The 12,752-nt window shown below is 37.1% G+C and overlaps 1 protein-coding gene across 3 annotated transcripts in view; it reads right to left on the reverse strand.

Annotated features, from left to right (window-relative positions):
- Gos28 (golgi SNAP receptor complex member Gos28) overlaps positions 1-12,752 on the reverse strand; it is a 167,909-nt gene that overhangs the window by 34,891 nt on the left and 120,266 nt on the right. For all 3 annotated transcript variants that reach the window (XM_090412004.1, XM_090412003.1, XM_090412002.1), the window contains exon 6: positions 6,523-6,552. In XM_090412004.1, coding sequence (XP_090268130.1) covers positions 6,523-6,552 — 30 coding nt within the window. The remainder of the gene's footprint in view (positions 1-6,522; positions 6,553-12,752) is intronic.

Consider the following 12,752-nt stretch of genomic DNA (forward strand, 5'->3'; position numbering starts at 1 on the left):
AGAAGAATGATTGTTATAGGAGATCTACAGCAGTAAAAGCTGGGAAGAGGAAAATACATGTAGTAATAAGGGAATGGAATTTCTAGTGTTCTTGAGGGACAAATGTCTTAGGCAACATGTAATAGAGGGAACAAGAGGTTCAAGATAATAACTGAGATGACCCCCCCCCCCCAGTTGGAGAGAGTAACCATTTGGTTTTGACATGGAAGATGAATAGACATACAGGAGTATCAAAGAAAAGGGAAACATACGTGAATTATAAGGGGGGTGATTATAATAGTCTTAGATATCAACTTGGGACAGTTCCATGGAGGGTGGAATTGGAAGGCCAGGACACCGTTAGTGCTTGGGAAATGGTGAAGGAATATTTGTTAACAGCAGCAGTAAGATGTATTCCATGAGTGAAGAAGCAGACACAATTTGGTGTAAAGTGGATGACAAACAATATCAAACAGGAACTGCAGGTGAAAATGAGATTATGGAAGAGCTATAAGGAGAGGGGGTGGAGAGCAGACGCATGAAGAATATGACTCGGGCCAGGAGAGTGACTAGTATGGTGAGGAAGGCAAAAGTGTAATATGAGAAGAGTTTATCACTAAGATCCAAAGAAAATCCTAGGGAATTTTTTATCTATGTGGCCAGTAGGAGGAGAAATGATTGTGGAAGAATGACATTGTGGGATAAAAATGGCAATAGAGTGACCGATGCAAAGGACATAGTAGAGTTGTTCAATGAGCACTTTATTGGAGTATTTCATCCTGAAGAAGGTTTTAATAGTGCTGCTTGCTTGGGCTTTGTCAAGCCCAAGCAAGCAGCACTAACTTCATCTGTCAATCAGGGGTAGGGCAAGTTCGAGGTTTAGAGGTGCAAGAGGAGAGTGTGTTCCAAATACTGAGTACTCTGGATGTCAGTAAAGCAATGGGAATGGATGGTATTTCACCATGGGTTTTGAGAGAATGTGCTAAATAACTGACAGCTCCTTTGACCTGGCTTTTCAGTAAAAATCTGGCTGTGGGAAAGACTTCCCAAAGAACAGAAGGAAGGTAAGATAGTGCCATTGCATAAGGGTGGTAGCAGACTGCAGGTGTCTAATTATAGGCCAGTTTGTGCATCATCAGTAGTTGTCTTGGAGAAATTAGTGAGGGACTATATACAGCATTGGGCAGATGAGGGTAATGTTATCTGTAAGAATCAACATGGATTTGTTAAGGGGTGCTCTTGCTTAAGTAATATGATTGCTTTTTATAATAAAGTGACAAGAGCAGTTGATGAGGGAAAGGAATACACTGCCATTTTTTTGGATTTTGCAAAGGTATTTGACAGGGTGCCACATGATAAGCTGATATTTAAGTTACAGCACATGGGTTTAGATGTCGGGTTGTCAACTGGATTCAGGATTGGCTGTCTGATAGGTATCAGAGAGTGGTGTATGGTGTATGGGGTAATATCAAGGAAGCAGGTTACAAGTGGGGTTCCACAGGCAGGGCTCAGTACTGGGACCTGTATTGTTTAACCTTTATATCGATGACATTGTCAATGGATTGCAAGGGGATATTCAGTTGTTTGCAGATGATGTGAAACTGGGAAGGGTTATTAGTAATAGTGCAGATGCAGCAGCCCTGCAAGAGGATTTGAATAAACTAGACAGATGGGCAAATAAATGGGGGTTTCGATTTAATGCCACAAATGTAAAGTCTTGAAGTTTGGGAGTCTGCATACTCGATTGGGGGAGCTGTACTAGAGGAAGCAGGGGAGACAAGAGATCGGGGGGGGGGTGATCGATAGAAAACTGAAATTCAGGGGGCGTATTGCAAAGGTGGTGAAGGTAACCCAGAGGACTGCTGCAATAGTGAGAAGGACGCTGACCTGCAGAGATAGAGTTATCATTCCATTGTATAAGACCCTGATCACACTGCACTTAGACTACTGTTCTCAAATTTGGTCCCTATGATTTGAAGGGAATAAATTAACTGTGGAAAGGTGCAGAGGTTGATAACAAAGATGGTTTCAGGAATTATGAGGATCGGCTGAGGGAATGTGCACTGCAGAGTTTGGTGGATAGAAGAAAGAGAGGTGATATGATCGAGATTTTTAAACTGTTGAGAGGCAGTTACAGGACGGACAGTGGGGAGTTCTTTCACTTGGTGGAGCAGCGGGAAGGAGCGATGACAAGGGAGCCATCCCTAAAAAAGTACTAAAGGAAGCTGTGAGCAAGAGGGTGGGGTGGGAGGGGGTTTCTTTGCATGGAGGGTAGTGGAACCGTGGAATGCATTGCCTGATAGAGTGGTGAGAACAAGAATGGTCAATGAGTGGTATGATAGACTTTGTGTTTCCTAGGAAGGACCTCCTGCGACGAGTCTCTTGATTCCATGGAGGCCTGAATAATAATAGTAATAGTAAAACCAAAACTGAAAACAGTAAACTAAAAATCAAAATTATTGTGAACTGAAACAAAAACCAAACTGAAACCAAAAATTTGAAAAAATTCAGCTTGTTCAGATTAATTTGTTCACTACTGTACACAACAGGGTGTATCGCAAGAAGATGAGGATTAGATGTGGGGTCAGAAACCCTGGTTGGTTCTCTACAATCCCCAAAAAGCCACGTGGAAGCCTCCTCCTAGTTATCCAGCCTTGAGCCTTAAGTACCCCCATATTCATAGTTTATTCTGGTTTATTAAACTAACTAACTGTACTAACTTTATTAAACAAGCTATTTAATTTGGCTATCACACTTGAAAACTTGCAAAATATTTAGTATCAAAAGATTTCATGCAAAGTAATGAATCAAATTTAACATTGTCTATCCGAATATCAAGGATTAGGGCCATTTTCTTGAAAGATTATGATCCATATAGATTATAAATATATAATTTATAATCTATATGGATTGTCCCAACAAACAGTTATATACTGGTAATACATTAGTAGTAGGGGTGTGTGTACAGGTTGAGGGATAGATAAACCAGAAAGCCTGCACTAGAATTCAAACCTGAATTTTTTCAAAGTCACTTCACACCTTCAATAAGCAGAGTGGCAGGTAATTTCATTGTGGACAAAGACATTCATTCATTCATCTAGCAGTGGAGATAACATAGAATACTCTTATACCCAATTTAACATGAAACTATCTTTCTGTATCCTTTGGTTCGAAATGCATATCTGCAACTTATGTTCATTTAGCATACAATTTAATTATCTCCTGAAAAGAACACAATGATAATACTAGTTAAACACAGTAATATTCTTTCATTTTTTTTTAAGTAATAATGAATCTTAACCATCTTTGCCATATCTGTTAATTGTTAATTCCATATGCTATTTTTTTTTTAATTTCTTATAGATTTCAAATCATAATATCCTTTTCTGGCAATATGTCATGTTTTGTTCAGTTCAGTAACATTTTAATCATTTATTGTTTTTGTCCATTACAGCCTTCTCCAGAGTTCTGTTGTCAGAACTTCAGGATTTTCATGGGACTGTCACAGTAACCATAACAGTCCATAAAGTACTCACTACTATGTCTTTTCTGTTAGTTATTCCTTCCTTTCCCATTAGTGTGCTATCTACCCAACTCTCTTATAACATTTAAAAATGATTTTAAACTCAGAGAACAATTCCTTCCAACATAAAAAATTATACTGAACGTATTTGAATGAAAAAAAAGAAAAGCAGAAAGCAACTAAATTATTCTTATTATCTGAGACTACTAGGGAGTCGATGCCTTGTATAGTTCAGGGATGGCGAACCTTTTTAGGCTTGGCATGTCAAATATTAGGAAAATGCCTGACTTGACTCTGCAGGCATGCCACCCCCCCCCCAAATAAAAGGGAAACAATTCTTTACATATAGTTTAATCCTTTATCCAAGTGTGAGCAAACAAAGTTTGCACCTGAAAATATCTTCAGGACTGGGGTAAGGTAGTACAACACCGGGAAACTCGTAACAAAGGTGGACCAAGCTAATATCACTTCTATCTAAGTATCTCCCATAATGCAAAACACATCTCCTTGCAGATATGTATAATGTTATGCATTAAGGGAAGGGCCACTACCCAGACTAGTTTCGACCTCAATAAAGGTCTCTTCACTGGGAGCCAGGCCCAGAAGTGAAGATACCAGGCAGAAGCAATGGCGAGGTCATCTATACCTATAGGAGTTGCCAAAGGGTGTGCCACTTTTTTATTAAATTACTCTGGATTTAGAGAAAGATGTTGAAAGTTTATTTTACACTTGGTTAGACTATAATAAATTTAGTTTAATCCTTTATCCAAGTGTAAGCAATACTTAGATAGAAGCGATGTTAGCTTGGTCCACCTTTGCTACGAGTTGACCGGTGTTGTACTACCTTACCCCAGTCCTGAAGATCTTTTCAGGCACAAACTTTGTTTGCTCACACTTGGATAAAGGATTAAACTAAATTTATTATAATCTAACCAAGTGTAAAATAAACTTTCAAATTCTTTACATATTCATTTATTTTAAAATAATACAGTCCAATCATGTGTGGTTGTTATGCATTATATATTGAAACATCAAATAATTACAAAAATAAAATACGAGTAAAACAACTCAGGCATGTAAAATAATAATAATGAAAAATCAGTGATTTACAAAGAGTAAACAGTACTCTTTGTAAATCGCTTAAAATAGTTCACTAAAAATTACCTTACTTTTAATAGTAATTTTGAACTGAACTGGAAAAAAAAAAAAGGAACATATTGCAGTTGATTTGATTAGTTAATGACTGTTTTTTTTGCTGAGTCTTAATGGATACGTCTGAAATCAAAGGTAAGTACTTTGCGCACCTTCAAGCCCAAGCAAGCAGCACTAACTTCATCTTTCAATTAGTTTTTTTTTGTCCATTTTAATGTCAAGAATAACGTCTCACAAGAGTAAGTAGAGGGAAAAACTGTGAATAAAGCCACTGCTAGATTTTTAAGGGTGCTAAAAGTTTCCAGTATTTGGTTCCAAGCATTCAAGTTGGTGAATGCTGGTGTGTCACCCAAAACATCGTGGGGTGTCACCGTTGACATGCATCACAGGTTTGCCATCTAGTTAATATTTAAAGATAATTTTGAACTCAGAGAACAATTCCTTCCAAAATAGAAAATTATAATGAACATATTTGAATGAAAAAAAAGAAAAGCAGAAAGCAACTAAATTAATATTATCATCATCTGAGACCACCAGGGAGTCAAGGACTTGTCTAGTTGTTATCCCTTTCATAACTACAAATAAACTTAACTTCCATGGATGCCCAAGGGTTTTCTCACCACCTTCCATATAACAAAAATTTCACCAGACTGATATCCTATAACACCTATTCAAAAGTTTATAGTTCATCATATCACTCCCTCTTTCTCCTGACTATGTGGACTACAGGGTCTGTAGTCCACATACTCTCAATCTGTCCTCATAATCTACATTCCATAATCTTGATATAATCCCCTCCAAACACGGGTGACCAAATCTGCACACAGTATTCCAGATGCAGTCTTATCAAGGCCTTGTAAAGAGGCAAAATGACTTATCCTTATATGTCAAGGGTCATTTCAACATTGCAATTATCCTCTGAGTTGCAATTTCTGCAACTCAAGAGGATAATTTAAATTTGCAATTTTTGCTATGTGACTTTTGAATTTCAAATTCCTATTCCCCATAATGCCAAGATGCCTAGCCTCATCAGTTTCTTGTAGCACAACCCTGCTAATATAATATATTGTTGGAAATCTAATCAAGCCCAAGTGTATAAGTTTACACTTACTAATACTGAACTGAGAGTCATTTCATTTGCCCAAATTTCCAGCCTATTCAAAAAATTCTCCAAGTGCTAGATATCATCAATAGTATCCCTGATTGCACTGCCTATTTTTGCATCATCAGAAAACAATTGAACATCTCCTATTATATCTTTCCTAATGCCATTAATGTATAGATTGAACAACAATGGTCTAGGACCCTGGGGCACACCACTGGTCACCTTAAATCCAGCAGATTCACACCCACTGTCTACGACATTTTTTGATAGCTGTCTGTCAACACCTGCTCATCCAAGTAAAGAATTTACATTCCAAATCCATATTTTCCAGTTTACACAACAACATTTATGTGGTATCCTATCAAATGCCTTGGCAAAATCCAACATTATCATAGTGCATCCATTGCTGTTATCCAACTCAGCCATAACATTTTTATAAAATATGAGCAAATTGCTAAAACATGACCCTCTTCTTTAGTGAAGCCATGCTGTTTACACTGCAGAGTTTAGCTTGTGTATCAACCCATTTCTGCATGCAAGTTCTTACCAACTTCTGTAAAATCTTCGCTACCAGTCCAGAGACAGATCTGTAGTTAGACATATCTGTTTTTGCATCACCTTTCTACAACAGAATTATTATAATCTATTCTTGTAGTCCTTACAAGTTCACTATATAACATTATATCAATGATTTTGATAATGACAAAAAATAAAATTAAATAAATAAAAGAATAATAACTAAGAATTGTTGCTTGCCTCTTACCTAATCTGTTCCCCAACCATTCTATCAGAGCTGAAATAAAAAGATACATTTTTATTAAATAGCTAAAAAGTGAAAATTGCAAATGGGCAAAGTAATAGATAAATAAAAAATCTTGTAACTTATGTGCTAGAGCTCAGTATCATTTATGTAATTTTCAAATATAGCACTGAAATATATTCTCTAGAGAGTGTTTGGTAAATGAAAAAGTGTAAGGTGAAGTGTACACAGATGTAAAATTTTGTTTTAGTAAGTAAGCATATATACACAAATAAAAAACTGTTTGTTCATTGTTAAACTTAAAATATGAGATATTTTGGAATGAATAATTCTTTCCATCCTCAGTAATACAAAGATAAACAGCTAATTTGAAACAAGATAAGAATGTAACCAATCAGCTAGCTCTTCAAGGCATTTGTCATGTTTTGAATATACATTAGTGTATAACTCACGATATACAGTAAAACCCCGAAGTTAGGTGGTAGGTGGGACCAACAAAAAGCGCGTGTCGAATTCGCGTAACTCGGCACAATGTAAAATTATGCTGAATGTATAATTTTGCATGTAATTTATATATACAAACATACAATTGGGACCAAAGGTTTACAAAAACACTTATATTTTTTAAGAAATATAATCATAATTGTAGTTTTTCGTACATAAAAAAAAAGAAAGTTATTTTAATGTCAATGGCGTCATAAAATGTAATAGATTAGTCTGACGGCATAATGTCTTTTTCTTGTCACGCAAAATTTCTTCATAGCAAGCTAATGATTTTTTTATTCCTTGCCTTGTGGCTACAATTCATTCCTCGTTAGAATCTATGTCCTCCAAAATCTGTAAACCTTTCTTTTGTGATTGTCCTTACTGTGGGCAATCACAAATTTTCATTCTGCCTTCAAAATCCTTAATAATGTTGAGTTTTGTTTCCAAAATCAATGTTTTTCTTTTCTTGCTAGCTGTAGAAGAATCGGACTTGCTTCTTTTGGATGACATTATTATTTTTTACGTGATAAAATTTTTATCAGGAACATAACATTAAACAATCGCAAGGTTTGTAGACTATAAAAATCGTGTATGAATGGAGACAGTGCGAAACACGTCAGTGCTTTTATTCACAGCATGTGTGACACTGGCGAATGCGGCCGGCGCCTGAAAGATACGACTAGTGGTGAGGCGTAAAGCGGGACGGGAATACGTACATATAAGAAACTGCGTAACTCCGGATTCGCGTAAGTCGGGGTATGACTGTACATTAGTGTATAACTGTATAATCAACAAAGCCGAATGGAAATAGCGCTAAATTTTCAATCTTAATTTATTTTCTATATCATTTTTCTACATTAAAGTAGATTTATCTGCTGTTATATATTTGAACATCGAAGAACTTCCAAGCCTGAATGGACAAGTGGACAGCATATCCATTCTCCAAACCAAAAGAATGATTTGAATCCCAAAGAGGAGGTAGAAATGCCGATGAGCATGATTAGGTGACAAATGAATTACCATCCAGTGCAAGATCACCACTTACTTTTTTGGTTGCCTAAAGTAGAAGACTTAAAAAATTCCTCAAGAGAGCAGGGTTTCCAGATTATCTAATCCTTAATTCAGTCAGATACTGATGGAAGGAACACAGAAAAGTCATTCCACAAGCAATGCCTCCACTGTGACAATTCTGTCACACAAATGAGATGTCAGTAAAATAAAAAATAAATAAATGAATAAAATTTTAAAAAAAATTACAAGTTTGAAATCTGTACTTCATTTTTATATATTACTTCTCAACATCATTCCATTTCAATATATTTTTTCTCAAAGCCATCACAGTAAAATTCTTTTTTTTTTTAAGAACCATGTTCTAAAAAAAAACCTCTGCTTTGACCTGCTTTGTCATTTTCAAAATGGATACTCTAGAGATACATGTGTCATCAAATTTAGGAAATAACCAGAAGTCCAATAGAACTAAGTCCACACTGAAGGATGTGCTGGCCACTTTCTAAGCTGAAGATATTTTTGAAGGGTATCCATTTTGAAAATAACAGCTGAGTAAACTGAAGAGTTTTACTGTGCCAGCAATTAAAAACATATTATTATGCAGTAGAAAAAAATGTACTGAATGCATGTTGAGAAACAGTGTATGAAAATAAAGTACAGGCTTCACACTTTCATTATTTTATTATTTATTCGTATGGAGTTTCCTCCCTTTTTCTCCCCCCGTCCCTATTGGGGCCAGTTGAGCCCCCTCATGGGGGGGGTTAAGTATTTATGGCTGTAGATCCGTGTGTGTTCAAGGGGCCGGTTTGCCTGCTTGCAGGATGAAAAACGTCAGATAAACTGGTAGAAAAAACCCTACTGCCCGCATCCAAGACCGGCTAACTTGGCTATGGCTGAGGAAGATCCTCAAATTCCTCAAGTCTTCGACGGGTATTGAACCTGGGACACTCCTTCCCCAGTCATATGGTTGTGAAGTGCACAGCCACTAGGCTAACCACATGGACACTTTTATTATTATTTCATTAACATTTGAGGACAGAAAGGAACTATGTGCGAGAGAGAACTTGCATTTGAATGAGGTAGGATGTAGGCATCTGGAGAGAGTGCTTTTCTCTGAACAAGTCAGTGTGTCAATGCAGGGAAACTAGAATTATAAGGGTGGATGGGTGGCCTCTTGTGGGAATAGTCATTTGGGGAAGGTGGAATACATTGTATAATGCTGAATCCAGTGGAGTCTGGAGGGGATAATGATAGGAATAGAAACAGTTACAATGCCTTGATCCGGAATAAAGGAGATCAATTGGTGGTGCTCATAGCATCAGCCTTTCCAAAGATTATTGGGATCTCTGATACATGGCTGATGGAAGATATACTATGCTGCTATCTCTGTTCCTGATATACTATCAGGAACAGAGATAGCAGCATATAGCAATGCAGTGGTGTTGTACTTATTATGATAAGTGAGGAATTCGAGTCTCTCAGGAGTGGAAGATTTGGAGGGCACTGGCACTAATGGTTTTGAAAGCATATGGTGTGAGGTAGAGTTGGACAGGGCAAGATATTTAGTGGAGCACTGCTATAAGCCAGGGAACATGGAATGTGAAGGGCAAGAGATGTTTAGGTAGTTGATCTTGGCAAGTGAAAAAAGAATGATTGTTATGGGAGATTTTACAGCAATCTACAGCAGCATAAATTAGGAAGAGAAAACTGCATGTAGTAGTAAGGGAATAGAATTTCTGGAATTCTTGAGGGACAAAAATATTAGGCAGCATGTAGTAGAAGGAACATGAAGTTTGAGAGCTATAGATTTGATCAGAGCATCAGATCTGATTATAATTGAGATGGTATCTTTGCCCCCAGCTAGAGAGAGTGACTATGTGGTTTTGACTTGGAAGATGAATAGACATGTAGGAGTATCAAAGAGAAAGGAATGTATGTGAAATTATAATCCAGATGATTATAACCAGTCTTAGAAATCAGCTTGGGGCAGTTCCATGAATGGAAGAATTGGAAGGGCAAAATATCACTGCTTGGCTTGGGAACTTGTGAAGGAATATTTAATAGCAGCAATAGTAAGCTGTATACCATGAGTGAGGAAGAGGACACAATTTAGTTAAAATGGATGACAAACAATATCAAAAGGGAACTGCAAATAAAAAAGAGGTTATGGAAGAGATATAGGAGAGGGATGGAGAGCAGATGAATGAAAAATATAAGACTCAGGCCAGGAGAGTGACTAGTATGGTAAAGAAGGGAAAACTGGAATATGAGAAGAGATTGGTCCTGAGATCCAAAGAAAATCCTAAGAATTCTCTTGTTATGTGACCAATAGGATGAGAAATGATTGTGGAAGAATGATATTGTTGGATAAAAATGGGAATAGATGACTGATGCAAAGGACATAGTGGAGTTGTTTAATGAACACTTTATTGGGATATATCATCCTGAGAAGTAGTTTTAATACTAGAGGGATAGGGTAGGTTCAAGGTTTATAAGTGCAAGAAGAGTGTGTTTCAAATACTGAGTACTTTGAATGCCAATAGAGCAATGGTACTGGATAGGATTTTGTAATGGATTTTGAGAGAATGTGCTATAGAACTGACAGCTCTGTTGATCTGGCTTTCAAAATGAAAGTTTGGCCACAGGAAAGGTGCCCAAGAAGTGGAAGAAGAGTAAGATAGTGCTATTGCGTAAGGGTGATAGCAGACTGGAAGCGTCAAACTACAGATTAGTTTGTATTTCATTAATAGTTGCTAAGATTTTGGAGAAATTAGTGAGGAATCATTTACAGCATTGGCAGATGATGATAATGTTATCTGTGAGAGTCAGCATGGATTTGTTAAGGGATGCTCTTGTTTTTGTAATACGATTGCATTTTATAATAAAGTGATAAAAGCAGTTGATGAGGGAAAGACACATTCTGCCATGTTTTTTGGATTTTACAAAATGTATTTGACAGGATACCTCATGATAAGCTGATATTTAAGTTGCAGCAGATGGTTTTAGATGTCAGGTTAGTGAATTGAATTTGGCTGTCTGACAGGTATCAGAAAGTTGTGTATGAGGAAGCGGTATCAAAGAAGTAGAAGGTTTCAATGGGGTCCCACAAGGCTCAGTACTGGGGCCTGTATTGTTTAACCTTTATATCAATGGCATTGTCAATGGACTGCAGGGGGATATTCAGTTGTTGGCAGATGATGTGAAACTGCGAAGGGTTATTAGAATTACTGCAGCTGGTAACTCTGCAATAGGATTTGGATAAATTGAACAGATGGGCAAAATGAGGATTTCAGTTCAATTCAGCTAAATGTATAGTCTTGACGTTTGGGATACATCGATGGAAGGCTGCATACTCAGTTGGAGGAAATATACTGGAGGAAGTTGGGGAGCCAAGGGATCTGGGGGTGATGATTGATAGAAACCTGAAATTCAGGGAACATATTGCAAAGGTCACGAAGGTAACCCAGAAAATTGTTGCAATACTAAGGAGGATACTGATCTGCTGAGATGAAAGAGTTGTCATTCCATTATATAAAGCCCTAATCAGAAAACACCTGGATTACTATGCTCAAATCTGGTTCCCATGATTTGAAGAGGATAAATTAACCATGGGAAAAAGTGCAGATGTGGATAACCAAGATGATATCAGGACTGTATACAATGTTAGTTATGAGGATAGGCTGAAGGAATGTGGACTGCAGAGTTGAGAGATAATATGATTGAGACTTATAAACAGTTAAGAGGTAGTTGTAGGATTGACATTGGGAGTTTTTTCATTTGGTGGAACAGAGAGAAGGAGTGGGGACAAGAGGCCATCCCCAGAAGTTACAAAAGGAAGTTGTGAGCAAGAGGGTAAGGAATGGTTTCTTTGCATGGAGAGTGGCTGAACCATGGAATTCATTTTCTTATAGAGTGGTGAGAGCATGAACAGTCAAATGGGTTCAGAGAGTGGCATGATAGATTGTGTTTTCTAGGGTGGATCTCTCACAATGAATCTTGTTACTCCATGGAGGCCTGAATAATAATAATATCTAATTTGAGTGGAGTGCTATCACAGTCAAGGCATTAGTGTCCCTTGTACTATGGGTTTACAACTATTCGTGGGCAAGAGTCATTAAAAAAAAAAAAAAGAAAAATCTCTGGCAGCACTGCCACTGAATTAGCTAACTTTTTAAATCCATACCAACAACTAATTCTGATCCACCAGTAGTATAAGTCTGAGAGTAGAGATTCTATCTGCTCAGTCAAACAGCAGTAAGAATTATATTTAAATTAAAAATAACAGACATATGTCAGAATTGGTGCTATGTGGTGATGTTGAATAAATATAAGTCTTCAATAAATAGTTATGACGAAGGTATACATCATTGCTTAAGAAATGCATAAATTTAGAGTAACAATTTTGCAGAAATTTCTCAATGTGCAAACATCCCTTGCTATTTAAATTATATCTATGACCTTTGAAATTGGCATCTGTTTTATGCAAAAAAACTTTTTTCCAACAGACTCTGAACTAGTCTAGCTTTCGTGATCTGCTATGACTGATTGTCCCGGAAAATTATAAAATTGACCAATGAAAGATGGGTCAGTTGGTCCTAAGGGATAGGAGAAATCCGTTCCAAAGTGGGATGTTGTGAGCGAGAAAATCTGGCCTGGTTGGCCAAGTGGTTAACGTATCCACTCTCCAGCCAAATCTGTGAAAATATTAGTGGTGGCGGGCAGTAGATGGCATCGGTGTA

The sequence above is a fragment of the Typopeltis vanoorti genome, chromosome 22 (assembly GCF_054136105.1).
Source record: "Typopeltis vanoorti isolate ZY-2024b chromosome 22, IOZ_Tvanoo_1.0, whole genome shotgun sequence".
Taxonomy (NCBI): domain Eukaryota; kingdom Metazoa; phylum Arthropoda; class Arachnida; order Uropygi; family Thelyphonidae; genus Typopeltis; species Typopeltis vanoorti.